Below are 27168 nucleotides of genomic sequence, written 5' to 3'. Positions count from 1 at the left end.
ATCATTTTTGTAGAGTCCCATGGAGCTCTGACCCACTCACAAACTTGAGAAATGTTAGGTCCCTCCTTCCCTCCTTCCTGATGATGTAGTTTCAAAATCTGTAGACTGCATTCATCTGTCCCTCTCCTCCTCCGTAAGTCCCTTAAAGGGTCTGTTGATACATTCATCTGCTGGCGGGAGTGGCCGAGCGATTCTAGACACTACAGTCTGGAACCGCCTGACCGCTACGGTTGCAGGTTCGAATCCTGCCTTGGGCATGGATGTGTGTGATGTCCTTAGGTTAGTTAGGTTTAAGTAGTTCTAAGTTCTAGGGGACTGATGACCTAAGATGCTAAGTCCCATAGTGCTCAGAGCCATTTGAACCATGTTTTTTGAGACATTCATCTAAGATTGAAGTAAACTAGTTACCCCTCCTAGCATTAAATCTAACTTGAGACTTCAGTTCATTCAGTCTATTTTTAATGTCTTCTGCTCTGTGAGAATGAAACTGATCGCATACTAACAGGGCAGGCTTCTTCAGTCGGTCTCCAGATCACCTATACCAAATTGTATCTACCTATAACATCATTCCTTCTCCATTCATCCATTGTTACTTAGGAAGCTGTACTTGTGTGTTATATTGATAGTGAACTGTGGTTTATGAGACTAAGTATGGAAAGTCTGGCAAAGCACCCTGAAGCAATGTTATGCTGTACTGACACTATGTAATCTTCTGTTGTACATTTTGAGAAGGAGCATCGAAAACCGGAAAATAAGAAACATCGGAGATCAAAACGTCGCCAGGACCAGCCATGTCCTCCACCCTGTATTATGTGTAGTCTATGTGGCGACCTGTTTCATGCCAGGATTAGTCTGCTGAGCATCTCTGTACCTACAGAAGTAAAATAAAAACTTGAATACAAGTATGAAATGATAATATTGTACATTATTTAAATTTAAATAAGGCAAGGAATAAAGAATTTCACACATTGAGGCCATTTATTCCATTATTAAAAATGTTGCTGGCTCATCTGCATTTGATATATCTTTGGCAAGAACTATTAAAAAAGACCAATCTTCAAGCTCTGTTTTCAATCTTCATTTTAGTTCTCTGATCCATTATGAATTTTACAATAAAGATTACAGAAAACATAATTTTCTTAAAAAATGTGTGACGTGATTTTTTTCAAGCACTTCCACACATAATTAGATTTTGTATCATAATGTTGAAGCATTCTGGGGTATGCAAAGATGACGACTTCTCATTAGGATTTCTAATCTCAGATACAGAACAAAAGCATTTGTTGCAGCCTCTATGAACTTGTGACAAAATAGTTTTTTTTTCCATCACTTCATTTACTACTTCTTGAAAGGATGATAAAAATCATCTTATCATGACTATCAATCCCTGTTTTTAGTTACTACAATAGAGACTAGAATCTGGCTTTGACTTTGTCTTGGGACCATCCTTTGTACGAATAGAAATGTCCTAGGCTGTCATTTTGTGAATGGGTTTGATATTTCCTCATTGACACAGACTTATGCCTTAGGATGTTTCATGTGGGTAAAATGACTTTTTAAATTCTTCTAATAATTGATCAAAAAAAGTCTGATTTTTGACATGGCATCATGCTGAGGATGATTTGTGGGAATGTAGGCAGAATTGCAGTTCAAGTGTAAATTTGAAAGTGTGGCCTTGGATCTATTTCGGATCATTATAGTCCGTGGGAAAGCAATTGGAATAAAACGTATTGACATACCAGTAATCTGTCAATTTTGATACACACACAAACATACACACAAAATTCAAGCTTTCGCAACAAACGGTTGCTTCGTCAGGAAAGAGGGAAGGAGAGGGAAATACGAAAGGATGTGGGTTTTAAGGGAGAGGGTAAGGAGTCATTCCAATCCCGGGAGCGGAAAGACTTACCTTAGGGGGAAAAAAGGACAGGTATACACTCGCGCGCACACACACACATATCCACCCGCACATACACAGACACAAGCAGACATTTGTAAGGCAAAGAGTTTGGACAGAGATGTCAGTTGAGGTGGAAGTAAAGAGGCAAAGATGTTGTTGAAAGACAGGTGAGGTATGAGTGACAGCAACTTGAAATTAGCGGAGGTTGAGGCCTGGCGGATAACGAGAAGAGAGGATATACTGAAGGGCAAGTTCCCATCTCCGGAGTTCTGACAGGTTGGTGTTAGTGGGTAGTATCCAGATCACCCGGACGGTGTAACACTATGCCAAGATGTGCTGGCCGTGTACCAAGGCGTGTTTAGCCACAGGGTGATCCTCATTACCAACAAACACTGTCTGCCTGTGTCCATTCATGCGAAAGGACAGTTTGTTGCTGGTCATTCCCACATAGAACGCTTCACAGTGTAGGCAGGTCAGTTGGTAAATCACGTGAGTGCTTTCACACCTGGCTCTGCCTTTGATCGTGTACACCTTCCGGGTTACAGGACTGGAGTAGGTGGTGGTGGGAGGGTGCATGGGACAGGTTTTACACCGGGGATGGTTACAAGGGTAGGAGCCAGAGGGTAGGGAAGGTGGTTTGGGGATTTCATAGGGATGAACTAAGAGGTTACGAAGGTTAGGTGGACGGCGGAAAGACACTCTTGGTGGAGTGGGGAGGATTTCATGAAGGATGGATCTCATTTCAGGGCAGGATTTGAGGAAGTCGTATCCCTGCTGGAGAGCCACATTCAGAGTCTGATCCAGTCCCGGAAAGTATCCTATCACAAGTGGGGCACTTTTGGTGTTCTTCTGTGAGAGGTTCTGGGTTTGAAGGGATGAGGAAGTGGCTCTGATTATGTGCTTCTGTACCAGGTCGGGAGGGTAGTTGCGGGATGCGAAAGCTGTTTTCAGGTTGTTGGTGTAATGGTTCAGGGATTCCGGACTGGAGCAGATTCGTTTGCCACGAAGACTTAGGCTGTAGGGAATGGACCGTTGGATGTGGAATGGGTGGCAGCTGTCATAATGGAGGTACTGTTGCTTGTTGGTGGGTTTGATGTGAACGGGCGTGTGAAGCTGGTCATTGGACAGATGGAGGTCAACGTCAAGGAAAGTGGCATGGGATTTAGAGTAGGACCAGGTGAATCTGATGGAACCAAAGGAGTTGAGGTTGGAGAGGAAATTCTGGAGTTCTTCTTCACTGTGAGTCCAGATCATGAAGATGTCATCAATAAATCTGTACCAAACTTTGGGTTGGCAGGCCTGGGTAACCAAGAAGGCTTCCTCTAAGCGACCCATGAATAGGTTGGTGTACGAGGGGGCCATCCTGGTGCCCATGGCTGTTCCCTTTAATTGTTGGTATGTCTGGCCTTCAAAAGTGAAGAAATTGTGGGTCAGGATGAAGCTGGCTTAGGTAACGAGGAAAGAGGTTTTAGGTAGGGTGGCAGGTGATCGGCGTGAAAGGAAGTGCTCCATCGCAGCGAGGCCCTGGACGTGTGGAATATTTGTGTATAAGGAAGTGGCATAACCCAATTCGATAATTACAGAATCTACAGAATATTTGTTTCAACCTTTCATGAGCATTCGTGGCCGTGCTACCAATACTGGGCAAAACTAGGTATAGAATCAGTAAGGCAGTTGATATAGAAGTGGAACCCCACTCGATTGCATGTTAGGGGAAGTATTCTGGTTTGGCCAAAATGTGGCAATAGTTTTTGTTTTCCAGTCACTGTAGTGAAGAGTGCAAATACTATACATTGGCAGATGTCTGCAAGCATAAATGAACTAGAATTTTGACTGCCAGAGAGGTGAGGAGTGCTGCAGGGGAACAAGTCCTGCCTCCCTATGGCAGGGCAGCAGCCTGCACCCGTGTTCTGTGTTTCTGCGAAAACAGAACTGACACATGGTTATAGGATTCACAGATGCCTTGTTGTGTTGTGAGGGTCATAATCACAATTTGTGATGGAGCATGATTAGTCTTTCTGCTCATTTCAAAATAAATAAATAAAGTAGGGGAATAGCTCCTGTGCAATATCTTGCTGAGATTGGTAGTGTGTTGTAAACAAGGTAGTTTAGGCTTGATCTCTAGCAGTATTAGATGCATCCACAGTTCAAAACTCCAACCATGTTAAAGGTTTCTGCATTAAATCAACTATTGAACTTAACTAGCATTCAGGAATGGTTGTCATACAGTGGCACCAGTTTTTGTATACTGTCATCATTACTTGTGGCTTCGTGGTTATTCAATTAAGTCACAACAGTATCCTTCAAGTCTTCCAAAATCTTTATTAGCTAATTCTAAAATGTGATAGGTGCGGTAGGCGATGATGTCTCTGTCGACGAAACTTTCCAGGCCAGGAACATTTGAAACTCCTGTACCTCCACAAACAATGGCTACAGTAAGCCATCCGTTACCATGCGTAAATGTATCGTTAACGTCTATGCTAAAGTTAAGTCGACAGCCATAGAAAACACAAGGTCTGTCGACAAGTGCAGTAGCAGCAATGTTTTTAATAGCATTCTTCTTCTTGTCAGCAGCGGATGTGGAGAATTCGATGTTTTCAATTGTTTTATAGACAGTTTGTCTCGAACGACGACGGTAACGTCTGTAACGCATCTTGGCATCTATAAAACAATTGAAAACATCGAATTCTCCACATCCACTGCTGACAAGAAGAAGAATGCTATTAAAAACATTGCTTCTACTGCACTTGTCGACGGACCCTGTGTTTTCTATGGCTGTCGACTTAACTTTAGCATAGACGTTAATGATACATTTACGCATGGTAACGGATGGCTTACTGTAGCCATTGTTCGTGGAGGTACAGGAGTTTCAAATGTTCCTGGCCTGGAAAGTTTCGTCGACAGAGACATTTGCAAAACATTTACCAGCAAGGTGCTCTTCCAGTTGTGGAAGCAGGAAAATGATCGGACTACAGGGAGGATGCTCGAAGGTGTCCCACCAGAATTTCCTTCACAACAAGGCCTGTCTCTGCCAGGCAGTATGTGAATGTGCATTTCCATGTGACACGACAATTCCATGCGAGAACTCGCTTCTTCAGTGGTTGTGGATAGCCTGACGAAGACATTAAAGTGTAACGCAGAATGTGTCACTATAGATTAGTGTGTTGTGGGGCATGAAATCATTGTCCCAGAAGGCAGAACCCATCAGTTTTTTAGTTGATGCAGTTTGTTTGAACTTACGTAGCTGCTGAGAATGATACCACTTCAGGAACTGTTTCTTCATGTGGGTGTTTATGAAAAACCCACCTTTCATCTCATGTAACTATCTGATCAATGAATGTGTTGCCATCCCTTTTGTAACACTCGAAGAATGTACCCTGAAGTGCTGAGTGACAATTTCATGCACAATTGAATGAGGCAGTTCCTGACATTGTTTATGCATATCTGTAATCGTGAATCGTCTGTTGTCTCAAAAGATTCGATCCGCCTTTTGTTTCAGCATATCTGTGATGATGGAGGATCCCACTGATCTCTCTTCATCACAAACATCTTTCCTCTCATTCTTATAAATTATGCGCCACTTCCAGACACCGGCTGCATTCATTACACCTTCACCATAAATGGTAACAAGATTGCTGTGAATGTCATAGGGTCAGACATTTTCTGCGTGCAGAAATCAAATAACACCTCACAGTTGGTGGGATTCACAATCAGTACGGCCATAGTCACAGCTTTCTCTGCACATATCAGGTCTGACTTCAGTCACATGCATCAACTGTCACACATCACACTGGACACCAGAAACTGATAAATGGTTGCAACAAGAGAGGTACATGGACTGAATGTGCAAACAATTTATTTTGTGGATGGCCCCCATATGACGCATTATGCAGAGTGTATCTAATACAGACCATTCTGACACGCACAGTTTGTGTGGCACCAAAGAATTGGGTGTATTGATAGGACATTGTGTTTGTGCATTTTTTTTACACCAACTTTCTTACACACATTATCTTCCCAAACTGACTTCACCAGCTGATGTGCAATACCAGTAAAGAAAATTGGTTAAATTTTCAATATTTATACGCAGAAAGCAAAGCTGTCCCAAACTATCTGATAAAATAGTTCATCTGGGTGCAATTTACTATGAAATAACATCAATAGGTAACTTCATGTTTTCGCATTTTGACACAGATTTGGCGTCTGTATTCACATTTACTGCAAAATGCAAATTTTTCAGGTCCCTACAAATGAAGAATTCCGGCAATAATAATAATAATAAAAATAATAATAATAATAATAATAATAGTGAAGCTTTACACCTAACGATGAATGCCAAACACTGTGTCCTTTAATTTGGATCTTGTCTTCAGCTTGTCATAAACTGTCTTTGTGTACTTGCTGGTTCCTGATTTAATGTGTTACGCAATAGAATGGGGAAAGAAAATTGAAAACAAGGTCTAGCAGAGTGAATCTTTCCTCAACTGCTGTTCTACTCCAGTATTTTTGAGAACTATGACATAGCTGGCTGTATATACTCAAATGTCCAGCTTAACTAAATTGTAATTGTGGCAGCAGTATCTGAAGCAGCAACATTATAGATGAAAAATGATAGCAGACAGCAGTTCACCAGAATATGAGTCCTATTCAGACTGTTCCCACTCTGATATTTCTCCTTCCGATCCAGAATCAATCAGTTCTTCCAAAATGTCTTGCTCACTCATAATGGGTGACATACTTGTAGCAGAATTATAATCAACAGCAAAATCTAACAAGAATAGTCATGAATCTCTCAATGTGAGCCCACAGAGACTGAGTCAGTCATGACAGCAGCACCTATGTTTGCTGCTGTTCCTTCAAAGTAATTCTGTAATCGAACAACTAAGGGCAGTCCCTTTCAAGGGACATATACCTGGACATTCATATATCATTCTCATATGAAACCAGTCCACTTTTCGAATGGTAGGAGGCGCAAGTCGTAAAACATTGCAGCTTGACATATACTTGGGTGCCGTCCACTGAAAACATTGTTTTGGTACGAGTTGTACTTGGACTTGGTCCCCAGTGTTAAAAAAATTTCCCAAATACAGCTACTATGTGAACTGTACCACAAACAGCTTTTGAATAAACTTCACTCAAACAGTGACCAAACAATATCATAATAGTAGTTCCATATAAAACCTGTACTGTACTACAGTGTATAACACACTCTACAAAATAGGCAGTTATTTACAGCATTTGCTGCAAGCTACTGTGGATTCATTTTTTTGTCAGCATTCTTAGTTGGATCATTCCACACATTCTCTTTTGTGCTTTTTGTTTTATATTCATCAGGTGTGACAGCTGAATATGGTTTGTTCCATTTTGTTGTTCCATCCACATATTCTTCTCCTTCCTCTTTGTCGTACAGCTCCGACCATTCTGCAGTTCTTTTCATTCAGCATTCATAATGCCATTGTCATCTGTGCTGAAACTTCCAGCCAGATTAAAATTGTGAACCTGGAACCTTTACCATTTCGTGGGCAAGCGCACTACCAACTGGGCCATCCAAACACGACTCACGAACGTGCCTCACAACTCTATTTCTGCCAGTACCTCTTCTCCTACCTTCCAAACTTTACAAAAGTGCTCCACCATACCTTGCGAGGCTAGCACACCTGGAAGAAAGGTTGCTTTGGGGACATGTCCTAGTCACCGCCTAGGGGATTGTTGCCAGAGTGAATTTTCACTCTACAGTGTAGGGTGCACTGATTTGAAACTTCAAGGCATATCGCTCAATGGATAAAGCAGTTACTGTGAATGGTAAAGGTACCAGGTTTGGTTCAAGTGCTCAGTACAGAACATCACATTGTGACTGAACATATCTGCTGTCAAAACTTGTCACTACATTCTTCATCTGTTGCATTTTCATTATTGGAATATACTTATTCCAGCAATTTCTAGTTCTGGTCAGACTGATGCTTTGCATGACACTACATGGCTACGTGCAGACTGTAGTAAGATTTTCATGCCGCACTGTATCAGATTTTTGCTGTATGAGAAATTTATCTTTGATTACATGGAGCCCTCATGAAATAAGATTATTCCCTTCTTGTTTCTTTATTTCTCACTTTAAGTTGCCACCCCTATCCTACCACGTATTGTGCTGATATGTTGGACCTGTACTCCTCTTTATAAGGTACTATTGGAATGGAGCAAAGTTCGCTCATAATTTCTATATTTTATATGTGCTTTGGTAAAAGTGTAGTTCTTGGTTTGGGAAACAAAAAGTAGTATACCAGGGCCAAGTTAGGAGACTGGGATGGAGGAAAGACTGCAACTACGTGATCATTTAGTTGACGGAGACAGTTTCTTCCAGACTGTGTGTCTTCCTGATTCAAAGTTCTGGTTTCTTTAAAACACTTTCATTCACAGTCCCACATAAGCCCAACAAATACCTTGTGCAGTGCTCATTGTGTAGCTGTTTAACCAATTTAACACTATTGTATGCTTATTTCCTTGTTTGCAGGAACCTTACATGTGCGCATATATCCAAACAGATTTTTTTTCTACAATTTGTCTTTAAAGTGACAAACACAGTGTATGTGCTGTCTTCAGTGGCCACAGCTTGACAACAGATGATTATATTGGAAAGAAGTAAACAGTAACTGCCTGTCAAACATTCCACTAGAAGCTCCCAGGGCAAACAGGACACTGACTGTAGTGATTGGTGAATTCTTTCAAAAGATTAGTCACTTCGGGAACACACCTTGTATTTCCTCCCTTATTGTTTCTGAAAATCTACAGTGATTCAGAATAGTACAAATTCCCACACCGAACTATTAAAGGATTACTGACCAACATCATTGCCAACAATGATCTTGAGAATATTCAAGTTATTTTATACGTAGCATTTGACCACAATTTTTATATGTTGAGGTGACTAAATTAATTCAACAATCAACATTTTCAGATTGATACTAGTGCACCACTATTACTGACTGAGTGCTTACACATTGGTAATACTTATTCCTTCTGTCTGCATAAAGCGTCTCTTATTACCTTTCACCTATACGATCATAACTGAACATGGTTAAACAGTCAAAAGATTCTCATTTTCTGATGACTAGTGATGCAGTTAGTGGAAAATTGTCTCAACTCCATGTCAAATACTTTATTTAAATTATTTATTTCTGAAATTAGTAAACAGTTGACAGTATGCTTTTGTGTAACAACCTGAATTTGTGTTCTAGGTGCAACAAGTGGAGCAAGCCCAGGGAAACCTCGAAGTGTCACAAAATCTAATACTATGTCTGGTAATCGTGCGCTTACTCCTGGTGGTTCTGTGGGCCGGAGAACAACGTTAAGTTATGAAGCAAAGGCTGCTTCCAATGAAAAGACAAATGCTACCATTGAGAGTCCCAGGTATGACTACCATTGATTGATACTGACAACACAGTGTTCAAACATGTAATAAGTTTTAATTTCCATGCGTTAAAAGTTCTCTTAGCATAAATTTTGTTGTTTTCATAAATATTGTGCAATTAGCTTCCAAATAGCTGCCTTAAATAATTTCTTAAATTGAAAATTACTTTTTATCATTGTCTTTTTAGTTTTTATTTCTCACCCCTTTGACAAGTTCTGATAACCGTTTGAAGGTATTCTCCATAAAGCAACATCAGTTAACCATACTACCTTGACACAAGAGAATGAGACTGCTCACATTACTAAGAAACTGTTTGTCTTGGTGTACTACATACAGCGAAACCCCACTTTTACACTTTTCAAGGGATTTCAAAAAAATGGTGTAAACTGCGGGAAAATGTAAAATGTGAGAAATAACATTTTAAGCTGTAAAAGTTACGTATAGGATACCCCCTTCCACTTTATATATGATATATGTACATAACAGGCATCAAAAGACTTGTCAGAGACTTTTTTACTATCTGGTGAAGATTTATTATCTAATAAAAATCGCTGATGTAACTGGAACGGGTAAATGTCTGGGTGGTACAAACGTTAGACACAATTTCATGTTAAAATCGATGTTTTTAAAAGCCTGCAGCTGTCATTCATCATTTAAATAATGAAATACTGTGCTATTGGGGACTGATGACCTTCGCTGTTTAGTCCCCCTTAAACATCCCAACAACCACCACCTACTGTGCTATTTACATATTTTTTCATGCTTAGCATGACGCGTTTCGAGAATTTTTTTCTCATTCTCAAGTGCAAATATGTATTTTGTGTGGGGTTTGAATATGTGTTGTTCTGCGTTTCTTGCACTGTAGTCATCTTTTTGAGGTTATCGTGTACTGTGCCTCATCAGTTATGTATAAAGCCAGACACACAGCAAACTATCACTCACATTGTTTGTTTGTGTAACATCACAAAAAATACGTACGTAAATACTGAACTCGACAACAAGAATAAATTCTCGAAACATGTTTTGCTCAGCATGAATACAATACGTAACCGGCACTGTGTTTACACTAAAAACATTTCAGCAATGCAAAGTGAGTGACTGTGTCACACTAAAAACATTTGAGCAATGCAAAGTGAGTGACTGTGTCATCTAGTGCTCCATGTGGCCATACACCGAAACGCGCTAAATATGGCTCAACAAAGGTGTCACAATGATAACAACCACCACGAAACTGCATTTGCACAGTAGAGTCAGTTTGGAAATGGTTCTGATTGATCACAATATTTTCATTTGAACGAACCTAGTTACTCCCATCAGCCACCACGCAATTAGAGCTTGGCAGCGGCAGGAGATATGGCATGAATTGTTACAACTTTTACTCGTTTACCAGTTCAAATTCACTGAGTTGAGTGCCCTGGTGTCAAGAAACTTAACCATTTAATATTTGTAAACACTACTGGACGGCCAACATCATGCCATCATCATATTTTCTCCACATGCATTTTTTCGTCATGCGTAAATTGCAAGAAAATTATAAATATGTTGATGCAAAATCAGGTGCAGATTAACGTTGTGGGCATAGGAAATTTGACGGGACCAATAAAAAATGTTGTAAATGGCAGGAAAACGTTAATTCCGGGAAGGTAAAAGTGGGGTTATACCGTAACTTTTTTCCCAATCATGAACTATGTCCTTATACTGAGACTGGTCTCATCAAAACTGGTAAACTGTAAACAGTGCATGAGAGTGAGTTGAGTTGGCTGCGTATGTGTTCTTGCACTTTTCCCAGAAGGCAGAATAGCAGAATTCCTGCTTAGTTTTATGAAAAAGACAGACAGAAATATTTTCAGTTGTGGAAGGAACAGAACAGATGATATTTTATCCATAATGGTTAACCTTTTTGCTGTTGTGGGCATGTATTATACGTCTCCCTACGCTGTTTCTCAGGTGTTGTGGACGTGTGTACACACGCTGCTTGGATTTTCCTACAGTGCTGTGGACATAAGAATGCATCCTGAGCCGCCAACCTGTCACTACTGCGGATGAATTACTTCCGTATCATGGTGAATAAAAAAATTTAGAGTATTTATCGTACAACATATGTGCCTCACTATGTGCCATCGGGTGCATTTCGATATCTTGAATCATTTGACGGCTTTTATGACCACGTGATTCACTATGCACAAGGACAACGTTAATGGGCTCATCGTGTGCGACTGTTCTTCTGATATAAAACCCAATAACTCGATAATGAAATGAGGTAATCTTCCTTACTCACTTTTAAATGAAATTTAGATATCTTACCTACATTTCATTCATTGTAAAGAAGCTAAAATCAGTAATACACTAAGGTTACGCAAGGCGTTTTTATCTGTACAAAATCTTTAAAATTTTGTGGAATGTTTTACTTAATTTGAGTGCAGGGCAGGAACTGTGGCATATAATGAAAAGAAATTCACTCTTTCTCTGAAGCAAATACTGTAAGATGTGCTAATAGTTGTTGAAAAATCAGATGATAAGTATTTCGTATCAGCTGGAACGCCATCTCTCAGCACAGGCACCAGCATTTGACGAGCAGTACCATCATAACAAAAGCCACCTCAACATGGAATTCAAAGAGCAGGTCTGTAGCAGCAAAATTAGACTGTAGGAAATACTCCAACTAGCCACAAGTTTCTGGTTTTGGGATTGAGCCCATTGGCAGATAATAGTATTGATTTCTTGACAAGTTTTACATTTGTGTCCTAAAATATAACAAAGTTTTTGTAACTATATATAGTGTACAAAATGCTTTAGGACACAAATGTAAAACCATTTGTAGAGTGTGTAATCACTACAACTTTTTTATATTGTAGCACACTAACGTAAAACTTGACAAGAAGTCAGTGCTACTGTCTCACAATGGGATCAGGCCCAAAACTAGTAACAGTACAATAAAATCATTTCTAAAAAACTTTTAGCTGGTTGCAGTATTTTCTGCAGCATAAAATACAGATGTGTGTAGACTCAAAGGGCTCCTATTTTGAAGGTAACTGCCATTCATAGAACATATTGACCAAATACACAAATTTGCACCATTAAGTCTTGTTTCTTTCTTGAAAAGCCTTGTACACAGTCCTTTTTTGATGGATTAGAAGCCACTGAATTGTTTGATTTTGAAAAAATTTTCATAGCATAAGGACAGAGTTCGAGGTCGAAAAAGGGTTCACACTAAATGCCGAGACAAATAGTAATGTAGTAATACAAGTAATCTTGTTTTTTCGTGTTGTGGTAGTAGACCTATTTTCAGAGTCATTTATGGTGAATATTAAGTGGTTGTCACTCAGTAGCTGAATGAGACGATTTTTTTAAAAAAAGAAAAGAAAAATCTATTGTAAAGGTAGCATGGAGAAATATTTAGCTACTTGTATATAGGTCATTTCTTTTTTTCTCTCTTTATGTGTGTGTATGTGTGTTGTGTGTGTGTAGCTGCTTAAGACAGTTTTTTCTTGTACCCTTATTATTTACTAACATTTTGCATTATAACAGCATACTCATGTGTTGTGCATTCTTTTGGCATCTGCTAAAACAGGAATTTTTTGGAATGTCTCGTTGCATGCAATGGTTCATAGATTCTGTTTAGATATATCTTCATTTTGTGAAGATGTCAGTGGTTTTGGTAATGGCATGTTAAGTTTTCACTCTCCATTTGAAATAAATTCTCGCTCAATTCATGAGTCGGAGAACAAAATTTTTGTATGATGAATGACTTGACTTATGAGCTGTAGCAGCGTGTGGGAGAAAATAACAAGAATGTTCAGAATACATGTAAAGATGTTGGAAAAACATTTATTCCATAGTTACTGCATGCAGATCCATTAATAACCTTCTCAGATAGTCTGCTTCTTTCAGATGTCATATGCACTTTTAACTGTGACACAGGGAAGTGAAGCAGAAAGATATCAGAAGATATTTTGTGTTGGTTTTTCAGGTGCATACTAAGAAATGTATATAAAAGTTTTTATACTATCAAATATGTAACTCTGAGTGAAATCAGACATATCTGAACAATTGCGTAATCATTACCTAGCAACACACACACACACACACACACACACACACACACACACACTCTCTCTCTCTCTTCCTAAGTTGATTTGTACTCAGCTGAAAAGGAGTGTATAGTTTGTCTGGGACTGGTGTCTGCCTGTGAATGCAGGGCTATGCTGCATAGTCTATTACCACAGGTCATTGCTTGTATATACAACAATAATAAAGAAATAATGCCATTCAATAGACTTTTACTGTACATTCATATTGAAAATTTGATTATAAATGTACATAGTAAGCTACAGTGAAACTCTTCTTCCATACTTTTCAAAGGACTTCTGAAAATGAAAATGGTGGAAAATAACCTTTTAAGCTCATAGTTCATAAGACATCTGTGAGCTGCTTATTAATTGTTGTGTCGTTTAGTCGGAAACCATCAATCTTATGTAGATTTGGCATAAGGGCACTTTTGTAGCATTCTTTTATTTTATTTTTTTATTTACTGAAAAACCTACTTTTCACCATAAAAACCAGAATCCTTATCTGTTTTAACTTCTGATGATGAACTTTTTCTGGATGATTTCCAATTTCATGAATACAGAGTTAACATCATCTGCACAACAGATTTTCTACTGTGTATTTTAAAAGTAAGGATAATGGCCAAATCAGAGGGCTACAACTGTGCCAGTCACAAAGTGTTTCAACTTTTCAAAACCATCAGCACAGATGCCTAAAATTACTGTAAGGCAAACTTAACGATATTTCCCTCCACAGCAATTTCACCTTTGAAGGCAACTGTTTTACTTGAAAGAACATGGAAGAAGAGACATCTTTCATTGATGTTTGAAGATGAAGATGTCCTTTGGTTCATAGTGTTGTGTAAGCTCTGTTAACATATCAGTGTCACTGACAGTTTTTATATTCAGTTTATTTTCTTCCCCGTATATAGCTTTGTAGACCAATTTCTAGTGCTTCTTAAAGTTGCCGATCCACATGTTAATTGCAGAGAAATCCTCAATTCAGAATATGTTAGCCACCTTCAGCACTTTTTTTTCCCACTGGGATATTGGATGCATATGCTGCCGGAAACCAGTTCTTCATAATTTCTTCCAGCTCCGCACGTTTTGAGCAACTGGCCTCTCTCTCTCTCTCTCTCTCTCTCTCTCTCTCTCTCTCTCTCTCTCTCTCCCCCTCTCTCTCTTTACCAATATCTGCATTTTTCAAAATTGAGTGTTGTGTTCCATGATGGTATTTAGTTTGGACATGGTATATTTAAATTCCGTGCAAGTGCAATGTGTGTTCTTTGATAAGTCTCAATTTTTTTGAGATTTTTTTACTTCTGTCTTTGAAGGAGCCTTGTTGTTGCTGCTCATACTATTCTCCATCGTAAAACTGTGACAGAAAAACAATATGCTTTTACTTAAAACAAACAGCTAACAACACAAATGGAATAGCTATGAGCAGTGACTGATGGGAGTAGCTACTTCGATTAAAATCAGATAACCTTAATCGATATCAAAAGCTTTCTCAGCACAGCTACCAATTTAATCTTAGATAGAACACAACACTGTTCAGTGGGTTAGTATACTGTAAATGAAACTGTATTATTGGTCACAAATACTAGGAAGTGGATTTTGTGTGTACGTTATCATAATCCCAAGGAAAAGTTAAAACCCAATTATGTTGTATAAAATATAGAAATATAATAAAGTACTATAACATAACACTTAAGTATCATATTTTCCATAAAAGTTTGATAAGCAGAAGTACAAATGCTGTTGAAATACAACACAAAATACTGCCTACAGCAATACTAAAGTGGAAATCTTTGATCATTTTCAACAGTTTCCTTATAAAACATTTCTGCTCCTTCAGGTATGTAAAATGCCTCATAAGATTTAAGACATACTTTTTCTTTTCCTTGTTGACCACATTCTTTTCCAAGGTGGTTGCTTTACTCACTTCCTGGATTTCCATACTTCTGCACGTCTTCCATACATTATAAGTGTCTGTTATGAGAACAATACCTTCTGATTGGTGAGCAGTTATTTTGAAAGAATCTTAGATCGTAGGGTTCTAGTGCAATGGATTTGACTTCATAATCTTTATTTAGTATCTCAACCATGCCACATTGTTCCAGCACTATATAGTATTCAGTCATTTAAAGAACGTCTTCCTTTCACCAGTCAGTCAGTCAGTCAGTTTTCTGCTTTATTCCATGAAGGCTATTAGTATACTCTTAATTACAGTATTATTTTGACTTGGTACAGGAGCCCAAAAATAAATGAGTTTTATTTCTACCATTTTCTGACTGGGAAACCTCAAGATCTGTGAGAAAATCCAATAGAGGTTGCTTGGTAGCATCCTTTAGGACCTTCCGTTTCAAGCTAAATATAGAAAGCAATCCTTTTCTCTGTGTTCAAGAATGAATCATAATGCACAAATTGTATAGCCAAACCTGTCTTGAATAGAATACTTCATCTATGAAAAGCTTTGGTTATTGGCTGATTCTGTTGTTTATCAAAACAGTCATAAACCACATTTGGGTTTTCTTCCTCATTATTGCAAAGATCTTTTTGAACTAAGTTGTGCAACATGTAGTTTGTTATTAATTGATCCTTTTTCTCTAGACCGTGTTCCCTTTGAGAGTCTGTCTGTGGACATCCCTGTCTGACCAGTTGTTTTTCTTATGCTGGACCTCATCAAAACAGTATTCTTCCTTTCTGTCCCCCCCCCCCTCCCCTCCCACCCCCCACCCCTCCATCTGTCCATGTGGTGGCCCTTCTCCCTGACAAAGCGGGCTCAAACTGAGCAATCATGTTGTTGTGTAAACTACTCATTTATTTCTGTTGTTGGTTCTGATGGCAAGTGCTTGCCAAAAATCCCCCACCCACTCCCTCCCGAAACCTCTCTTGCTATACAATTGACAGTGACATCCTACATTGTTGTTCTCTCATCAGGTCTCTCAGAAGCAAAGCACAGTTTGTGTTTGCTGACATTGCAAATATCAAATTTTTACAAAACCATTTCAGCAGGATATGCATGGCAATAAGCTTGATTTGTAACTACAAAAATCCAAATTTTGAACAACTGAACATTTGTCGACTTTTAGAAAAAACACTGTTTGTATGACTGTGGAGTTCTTAAGAAATATGCCATTGAACATTAAGCAAACCTATGGTTCTTCTGTGATAGCAACCATCTCATTTTGCTACTTTTTTTCTGTGATCTGGATGGTTCAGCCCAAGGTTGATTTCTGACAAGGATTCAATTGTGTGATCTGCATGTTTATCTGATTTGGCTGAACCTACTTACTTCCTCTGGAGTCATATGAAATGCAATGTTTACACAAGAGATACCTGTGTGTGTACAAAAACTCTAGAGTACAATGTGCATGTTGAAGGGATTCAGTGACAATACACTTACCCGTACTCACTGCTCTGATGCAGCAGATACACAGTTCAGTGGAATTTGCGGTTGTGGTGGATCCCTCATAACAATAAAACTAGGAGCTACAGTTAAACATGGCACTCAAAGACCTTTGGGTGTGTAATAGGACTTTAGAAACAATCAGTATTTCCTTGTTGATCTTTCTGACTGAGGCATTTCATGCTCCTTCAGAAATTATGTAGCATCAATTTCATCAACTTGACGTCTGTATCATACTCAAATTTTTAAAATTCTGAATGTCTTCTCTTCTCAGTTTACTTTTTAGATTAATTATTGTGGCTGTGGAACTACCTGCCTCGAGTATGGGAGCTTTGCTTAGAGAATATGCTTTGTCACAAATTAAATCTGACTGCGTGCCTATTTAAAACACATAATTCTCATATTTTCCAAATATTAAAGTTGTGCAATTGAAAAATGGAAAATGTCACTTTGAAATAATTAAAGTACAAGACAAATTAATTTATTTTATTGTCCCTTCAGCATGTAAAACACTAATCTAACAATGTCTGACTCATAAAGTCTTGTCAGCTGTTAGGTCTCTTCACTTCCTTACTGAAGTAACCATAGTTACGTCGCACTTCCACGTCAGTTAACATTAGCTGATCACAGAAGCCTTTTCATTTTATGTTCTGTTGTCAGTATGTTCCTCCATGAAAATTACTGATTCAAAGACACACACACAATGCAGATTCAGCCATAAATCTTATAACTAATTCCACACGCGCTTCCAGGAAATAACTGATTAACACTTTTAAATCTTAATTACACTTTCTAGCAAATTCTTCATACTATTTGTCCATAATGTGACTGCTCCATGCTGAAGCCCAACAACTCTGTGAGCCCACACAGGGATTGTATGTGACCATTGCCATTTTGGGGCATTGTTACCATTGTACAGCAAGGCAGCATTCCCTCCACAAAAAAAGGCGTGCTCAGCTTAGAGAGTTCCACAAGCCCACTGTAAGTAAGGAGTACACTATTGATACATTAAACCATCAGAGATAGAAAAAACTCCTTACAAGTTACCTATGTATTTGCAATGTAGCAATATATCAAATGTTAAGGTTCACTACTGCAACATATGGATTGCTTTGTTTATGGGGGAACAAATGAAACTATTTTGCAGAGGCAGCCTAAGCATTCAACTTGTATTTAAAATCACTAGTAACGTTAAAGGATGAAATTATTCCCTTTCAAGAAGGATTAAGTGTTGCATTAAGTGTTGAACCTACTCTTCCCACCATTTATTGAAATAATTTGTTTTTCTTTTTTTAATTTGTGCTGAAGTACATTCTGGCAGGAAACTGTCATTGCCAGTCAGTTTACTTTTGTTCTGGCAGAGTGTAAATACTTTAGGAGTAAAGGAGATCTCTCATCAAAAAGCAGAAACAACATCAGGCACACACAAAAAAGAAAGAAAACTTGTTGACTTTAAGAGTAATACTTTTTTGATCTAGATTTCACAACTGCAACTGTGCACGCATGTGCGCGCTGCCCCTACATGCTGCCAGCAGGGCAAACAGTGCTACTGCTCCATTTCGGCAGGTGGACAGGTTTTGAGAGGGGGGGCTGTTGGGATGTGGGAGGGAGGGGTGGCAGGTGCACAGGCTAGGCATCTGACGCAAGGTTGTCAGAGCCAGTGTGGAGCAGTGCACACTGGTGTTGACATGGGGATTTGAATTGGGAGAGAGTGACAGAACGGAGGAAGGGAAACTGTTGGGTGGAAGGCATGGAGATAGTGGCTACAGGAAATTAAGGCCAGGTTTGTTATGATAGCGATGGATTTATTGCAAGGATGACTACCATCTGCGTAGTTTAGAGAAGTTTGTGGTCAAGGGAAGGATCCAGATGCCCAGATTGTGGATCAGCCACTTAAATTGGGCATGTTACACTTGGCTACATGATGTGCCACCAGGTAGTCAACACTGTTCATGGCAACAGTTTGTCTCGTGGACAGCTGGTTGATAGTCATACTGACAAAAAGCTCTGCAGTGTTTGCTGGAGATTTATTACATGGCTGCTTTCACAGGTGGCCGTGCCACTGATGGGGTAAGATAAGTCTGTGACAGGACTGGAGTAGGAAGTGCTTGGTCAGTGGATGGTTGGGTGTTGCACCTGTGGTTTCCACAGAGGTATGATCCCTGTGGCAAAGGGCTAGGAGTGAGAGTGTCATAGGGGTCGACTAGAATGTTTTGAAGGTTGGGTGAGTGATGGCACACCACTTTAGAAGGGTGGGAAGCATCGCGGATAGGGTTCCCCTCATTTCACTGTGTGGTGATAGACAACCAAAGTTCTTTCAGTGTATGTACCAACGAGCTGTCCACCACAGCGAATGGCTGCTGCCAAACTGTTGCTTAGAACCAAGTTAGCCACCTGGTGCCACAACATGCAGCTAAGCATAACATGCTCAGTTTCACTGGCTGTTTCACAACTCGAGTTGTCTGTGTCCTGCCCTCCGTGTCCAGCTTCTCTGAACTATTCAGATGGGAGTTACCCTTGCAAAGCCTCCTTCACTCCGATAATCATCCTGGCCTCAATCGTCGGTAACCCAGGCTGAGTTTCCCCTTCCTCTGTCTTGTCACCCCCTCCCAATTTGTGTCCCAATGTCACCTTCAGCATGCACTGCTCTTCACTGGCTCCAACAGCTTTGCATTGTGCATCTGCTAACTCTTCCTGCCTTCACTCCTAACTGGCAAATCCTCTGCCTTACTCCAAGCTACTAGTCATCCACTGCCAACCCTTCTGACTCTGTCCCCCTTTACCCACCCCAACCAGCACAAACCCCACCCCAACTGACACAAACCCCACCCCAACTGACACAAACCCCATTCCAACCTGCCCACCTGCGTCGTTAGTTCTGCCAGTGCCACGCAGGGGCATAGGTCGGTTTGTGCGTGTGCGTGAGATCTGACTCGAAGGATTACTCCAAAAAGCTTTATTTTTTGTGTTTACCTGTCAATCAACACTTCTGCTTTTTGGGGAGTGGTCTCCTTTACTCCTAAAGTATTTGCAATTCTTTTTCTGCGGCCTTCACACAAATTTGTATTGTAAAAAATGATTCTTTGCATTTAGTATATTTCATTTAATGACAATAGTCATATCTTTTAAAGAGTAAAATAATTGACATTTAGATACTGTGTTTGATGCACTTCACATTTGTGAAGTCTTATTTGCCGTGGCTTTCCTACTGTGTTTGTCCTTCTTCCATAACATCATTTACACATTATAACCATCATATCGTAATTAAATGTGTTTCATGTATAATCACAATAATTCCTCCATTGTATCAGTTGATTGAGTAAAATTGCATTTAACTGCAAACTTCCTTAGTGCCATGGAAACAAAAATATATTTTGGTGCAACAATTAGCAAGCTGGTTGGTGTATCATGTGATTAGAGACCATTGCTTCATTTGAAAGTTTAATTGTAATCATAGTTAACATTTTATATTGGCCATGATGCTAAAGTTCATATGGAGCACTTAAGTTAGGCAGTATAAGAACTTTTTGATACTGTTCTCAGAAAGTCAAAGAAATACTGACTTGTGCTAGTGCAAATTATAGACAGCTTGCAGTTCACAGTGTTGTGGTTGAGCATGTTAGATTTAAGAAATTGCATCAAAATTTGGGAGTTCAAATGCACAAGTAAAATAAGTATAGAACTGGGCAAATAAGTACTAGCAAGTGTGTGTGTGTGTGTGTGTGTGTGTGTGTGTGTGTGTGTGTGTGTGTGTGTGTGTGTGAGAGAGAGAGAGAGAGAGAGAGAGAGAGAGAGAGAGAGAGAGAGAGAGAGAGAGACATTATTAGAGTTGTAAATGAACTACAGTTATACTAAAGTATAATATGGTGTGGAACAATTATGAAGAGACATTTTGTGGAAAATGAGGATTATACTGTTTGTTTATTTCACATTATGTTTGAATGTGGCAGTTCATTTGAAATTGGCCTGTTGCTTCATGACAGCATTGTCAGAAGCACACAACTCTTCTTTTGCTAACTATGTTTCATTGTTGATATAATTATTTACTCACTTCTAATTTGCTTTTTAAAAATTAAGTTCATTCTTGTTGTTTTTATCTAACAGCTAATGATTGCTCATATGTTCTACTAATAAATTTCATTTAAATAATTACTAAACAGCACATAAAGATAAATTCATTTTCCATGAAGGACAGAAACATGGACATGTATGCAAGCAATAATTTATTGAAAACTCTTTATTTCCTCAATTTTTATGTTATAAACATGATTCATTCTGTTCTTACTAATTCTGCATTTGTAATGTGTTACTTTGCTTGGCTGCAAGTCTTGCAATTTTAGCTTATTCTCATTTTTAAGCACCACACGCCTATCTTTCTGTCCTACACCATGACATGCCGTGTGCAGCTAAATCAGTAATTTGCTACAAAAGCGAATAGTGCAGTGGTTATTTGTGTTGTACAGCACGTTGGGGGCAGGAGACAGCTTGCCGGTAGCTGTTCGATCGGCTAAGGGCCATATCAAGTCTGCGTCCATCTCAACATCTGGCAGGGCCGAACATGCGACCTTAGAAACCCCTATAGATCCTCTCAGGCAAAGGTAGTATGCTGTCTGCTCAGTCCCAGTTCCTTTCTATAGTTACTATCCTTCCAGGCAAGCTTAAAGAAAAAGTGTTTCAGAAACTTAGCCAAACTACAGATACTTAGGTAGCTGATGCCATCTCTGCTTTCAGTTGATGAGCAGCTTATTTCCTTCTTACCTAAAACTTTTTGTGGTGTTTCCAAAAATAGTCTGGTGATAGTAGTTGACAATGTTGCTTGCATACATCCCAATCCTACTTCCTGTTAAGTTAGCATTAATTTTTCCCTTGCTTTTCTTTCATACATGCAGTGCTTTTCCTGTTACTGAATGCTTGTTATTGCTATATATTGCGAAATTTCCATGTTGCTTTGTGTTGTTTAGTTTTAACATTTGTATATGCTGACCATTGCATGTTCGTATTAAACTTGTTGTAGGTACTAACTCTTACTTATTGATACTGATGTGCTGAAATGTTGTTTCATTGCATGAGAACTTGACTATGTACTTAACAATGTTTTTGCTAGGCACAGAGACGATTAGACTCATGATAAAAAAATTTACATTTTGCCACTTTAAAGAATGAGAGTGACAACCACAGTTCACATTTTGATCAAATATTTAATTAATATTGCTCTTTAAATATACATTCTGTATTGGCAAGCTGCCTGGAGGGTTTCTCCCTCCCTCCCTCCCTCCCTCCCTCCCTCCCCCCTCCCTCTCTCCCCTCTAATACCAATATGTAATAACTCAAGATAATTTTATGTACAACACTGTAGTATATAAAATTATCATGTTGTAGAGAGAGAAGTATGCAACACTTCAGAGTTTTATATAAAATTGTAGGTAGTTCTCTTATAGCAGTGTTTCATAGAGTTAGTGTGCTTGTTTCTTTTGCTCACAATTTTCTCAAGAGTTTTGTCCAGTTATGCGATATTAATCAATAGTTGTGTTTACTATAAAAAATCTTGTGTGACCTGCTTACTTTCATTAAGTAAAAAATTAATGTCCAAATTTCAGTTTTTGCAGGCAAGTTAATGTTATCATTTTCCTTCCATATTTTGATTACTTCCATAGTGGACTCCTACTAAACAAGGCAAGTTGTTGACATATTTGCAGAAGGAAAGTTTTGTCTTCCATAACAAAACCAAGAACTTAATTTTTTAAAGTGTAATATTGTATAAACAGAAAACTTGCTTACCTGTTACTCCTCAGTTACACGTCATAATTCCTCCCAGACCAAAACTGATCACTCAAAAATACAAACAAGTAAAATAGGCAGACCTAATGGATACTTTTGTGTTCTAATAATAAATTTATTAGCACAGTTCTTCGTAATGTGTTACATGTTAGCCTTTGTCTTCTTTTTTCCCCCTCATTAATTGGACATGGAATTAATATTTCCACCAATCCATTAATTGTGGTGTTAAACTCCACTTCAGATGTAATTTTAACGTTTGTAAAAATATTGTTAGCCCCTTAGTGGCCAGAGAAAACACTATTAAGACCCAATATTTTTAAATTGCTAGATACAAAAGAATATTAGTCTTCAAATTTGTCACAGAAGTGTCAGGAGCTGTTAATTCTTTCTCACAGTTGCTGGTTTTTTATTTTAATTTCTTAAATGAGTGCTTTAGCACCCTAAATTTTACTTTTGTTTGTATTATTGCATGAAATAAGACCACAATGGTGTTTGTTTGACTACTGAAACTCACTGTCCTATATAATGTTAAGTGGGACACTTAGAATTCATCATTACCTGATTTTTTAAGAAAAAATATTCTATTGCTTCTCATTATTCACTTTTTGTCAACATTATTCTGTCACGTAGTTATGCTTTTTTATCAGTACTTGATACTGCAGGCTCTTCATTACCAAATGTATAAATGTCAAGGCTTAAGTCCTGTAGCTACCACAGTTCATTGATTTATGAAAATGTGTGTGTATTTTGTCAAAATATTCAACATATGCACTACATGTGAAAGATTTGATGTTTTCCTCAAACTCCATACTCACTCTAATATTAAGTGTTTCTGAGTCTGTTAGATTGTGTATTGCACAGTATGGTGTGCTTCAAAAGTGTTGTTTCTAGTTATACAACTAACTGCGGGTCATTAATCAAAGAATACGGTGTTTTTATGAAGCAGTCCAATAACTTTTTCTAGTGAGATTTATTTCATAAGAAATTCATTGTAGCCTACTTATTTTCATTTGGGGGGGGGGGTCTGTGGGGAACAGCAAATGCTGCACTATCTGACTAAAATTATCTGGACACCTATTAATGAAGGTGTGTGTAACTTTCACCATGAACTCTGCTGGGGACACATTCAATGAGGTGTCTGAATATCTGTGGAGGAATGGCAGCCCATTCTTTTACAGGAGTCAAAGCCACAGAAGGTAGTAATGTTGGATGCTGGGATCAGCAATGAGTTCGACAGCCCAGAGGTGTTCCATTGGATTTAGGTCAGGAGCACTGGCAGGCAAGTCCATTGCAGGAATGTTATTGTCCACAAATATTGCCTCGCAGCTACTGCTTTTTGACAAAGTGCGTTGTCATGTTGACACAATGAAGCGTTATCTCCATACTGTTTCTCTGCTGTATGCAGTACACAGTGCTGTAAAATTTGTTCATGTCCTTCTGCATGTAGTGTTTTCTTAAGCAAAATAGGGACATCATACCCTAACCATTTCACTGATGGCCTTACTGATAGCAGCAGTTAATGTTCTCCATGCAATGACCAAAGCCAAACCCTTCCAGTGGATGCCACAGGATATAGAACGATTCACCACTCCAAATTACTAGTTTTCAATCGTCCACTGTCCAGTGGTGTTGCTTTTTACACAACCTCAAGTCTCATTTAGCATTTGCTACCGAAATGTGTGGCATATAAGGAGCTGTTTAACCATTATATTCTGTTCTTTTAAACTACCTAAACATGGAAAATGTGCTAACTAGACTGCTGGAAGAACTTTGGAGCTCACGAGTGATCCTTTCTACTGATTTCATTCTGTCTTTTACAGCTACCCGCTGCAATGCTGACCAGTCCCTATTTGTCTGTACATGAGGTCTGCATGGCCTTTGCTTACTTATGGTTATTTGTTCGTGTTTTCACTTCGCAATCACATCACCAGCAATCAACCTCGGCAGGGTTGAAATGTCCATGATGGACTCGTTACTCAGATGCCATCCAGTAATACTCAGTCAGTGAGTTCCATTCTGCTGTTATTGTTTCCTACTTGTGCATCCGCACACGCGCGCGCGTGCCGGCGCGCGCGCACACACACACACACACACACACACACACACACGTGCGAAGAATGCAGTGTTGACAGTCATACTAGCCAGGAATTTAGTCATAAAATCACAAGACAGTTGTAGACTGTTACTCTATAAGTATGTCTGTTGCTCTATAATAGAAACGTAAGGGATGGCTTTTCTGCAGAGGTACAGTTGATCTCACATTATTGAAGAAACTAAGAAAATAGAATAATTTGAGTTTTTTAATTATTTAGATTTGATCAGGAGGAAACCAGTACTACCTCCAAATCAAAATTATTAAGCACTCTCTCTCATGTGGAGGGAGGAAAGATAAAAACTCTTAAAAATTATTTCAGCTGTACTGAGTACAAAATGCTGAAATGAAAAAGTGTTAATGAACTCTCCTGAATCTCTTAAATCCTTCTGCTGTGGTAGATTTCAGTAATAATGGATGCCTCATCACTGTAGTTTAATTGTAATAATAAATTGCAATATATAGGTACAAACCTCAGGCATAAAAATAATGTAACTTTTGAGAACAATCTCAGAAAAAATGTGCAACAATTTTTGAAAAATCTGTTTTCAACATATCTGTTTTATTTTATTGCAGGTAATTTAGTTTCATTGTACCGAAACATGAAGCTAAAATATCGGTATACCCACATCGTAATCTACCACACTGTATTGCTTTAACAATTGTTCCAGAATTTTTCACATTAAAACACAAAGAACACCTACAACTTTTGGAATTTAAATATATTTATCCACGTTTATATTATTTGCAGATACATTTTAAAAGAAGAGCTTATAAAGACTCATAGTTTCGATTCTTCTTCTTTTATTTATCAGTTCTCTTAGAACCACAACTAGCCATCTTCCTCAAGTACACTAGAGAAACGACATAATGGGGAGGGGGGGGGGGGGGGGGGGATCAACTTATGAACACTGAGATTTATTTTGTAGCTTAGTGACTATCCTAGATGATGATTCTCCATCATGGTTGAAATAAGTAGCTGATTATTTACTTAATACAATTCAGGTTCACGAAACTCCTCCTTTTTTGTGTTGTATAAATACCTGAGCCATATATATTACACATGTTGCGATTGTATCATTCTACTGGTGTGCTCAAGTTTTTTGACACGTAATTAGCAACATTTAAGTGTAGTCTTCCAAAGCGAGATGAAGAGATGAAAATTTTCTGAGTGACACTCATTAAGTATGGCACATAATGCACTACTCAGTTTTGAAGTTGACTCTACTAAGTGTGTAAAATGTCCATCCCCACTTTTTAAAAAAAAAAAAAAAAAAAAAAAAAAAAATATTTGCACAGTGTTTTGGAAGTGGCAGAAATAATTCCTGCAGATCGCTGGGAGTCTGAATAAACCATTGACTGATTGTTTCAGGCTGGTGCTGAATGAAACACTGAAATTTCTGTTGAACTACAGTTCCCTGCTTTCATTACAATACGTGTCCACGCTAGCCTTATGAGCTCTGAGCTTGCCATGAAATTTGGCTAGACTCTCTAACCACCTCATTTCAAACAGTTGTGTGTGCTGCGAGTCTAAACGCTACAACACATTGTAATAATGTGAAATAAGGAAGTGTACATTTTACTTAGCATACATGTTACTTTAACCACATCTATCTTGTAGTCCTGACAGAATGCGTGGAAAAATCTTTGTTCTGAATAATGATGTCGTCCCAAAATAAGAAAAAATTTCCGAGCAGCACCAGTCCAGATTTTAATGAACATTGGCCACTAATAACAAATGATGAAAATAATGATCTTACTTTTTGTACACTGTCTGATAAAAAGTATCTACAGTCCTCTGTAACGTGGAATTGACCAGTAGTTGTCACAAGAGGCGGATCCCTCAGCATAAAAGGAGATGGGTACTTTGAAGAAGAATGCAATGTTGACAGACATACACACACACACACACACACACATATATTATTTTACGCAGCAGCGTAAAACAGTAACATGCCTAAAAGTTGCTTATAACACTACAAACAACAATACCAATCTCACAGATACACAGTGTTTATGTGTCAGTATTTAGTGAACTAGAAATGGGATGAACAAAATATTAGGGTTCATCTTTCAGTTACGTTAAATAAATAAAAAGGAATAATAATGTTGCGGAAGGGGTACTTTTACTGGCTGTGGAACCAAATTTACTTGCTGTCATCACTCGTTGCAATTTTTTTCCAAGATTTTGTTTTCCTTTGAGGAAACTAATTTTTATCCTGTCTGTCATTGTTTCTTCACTGTCATGTTTGTTTCAGACTTCCACCACTCTGTGAGATGTGTGGTGTGCTACTTTCAGTTCAGCCTATTTTGGCAATGTGTGTGTTATACAGGGTGAGTCACTAACTATTGCCACCTAGAATAACTCCAAAAATATGATAGCAGCATGAAAATTCGTGGGACAGAAGTTGCACGGGACAACAGTGGCCATAATATGAAATTGGTTTTCTGTTGCTAGGTGTGGTTGCGTCAGAGATATGAAGATCAACTTTAAAAAAAAAAAAAAAAAAAAAAATGGTATGCTATAGTTGGGTA

At 38.5% G+C, this 27168-nt stretch overlaps 1 protein-coding gene across 8 annotated transcripts in view; it reads left to right on the top strand.

The window, feature by feature from the left end:
- LOC126184939 (serine/threonine-protein kinase MARK2-like) overlaps nt 1-27168 on the top strand; it is a 297700-nt gene that overhangs the window by 222229 nt on the left and 48303 nt on the right. For 7 of the 8 annotated variants that reach the window (XM_049927665.1, XM_049927649.1, XM_049927638.1 and 4 more), the window contains 2 exons: nt 9133-9304; nt 21227-21361. In XM_049927665.1, coding sequence (XP_049783622.1) covers nt 9133-9304; nt 21227-21361 — 307 coding nt within the window. The remainder of the gene's footprint in view (nt 1-9132; nt 9305-21226; nt 21362-27168) is intronic. The other variant, XM_049927659.1, reaches the window with a different exon arrangement.

Source organism: Schistocerca cancellata, chromosome 1, assembly GCF_023864275.1.
Source record: "Schistocerca cancellata isolate TAMUIC-IGC-003103 chromosome 1, iqSchCanc2.1, whole genome shotgun sequence".
Classification (NCBI taxonomy): Eukaryota; Metazoa; Arthropoda; class Insecta; order Orthoptera; family Acrididae; genus Schistocerca; species Schistocerca cancellata.
Note: the sequence above shows the minus strand (reverse complement) of the source record. Positions and strands in the feature narration are given on the sequence as shown.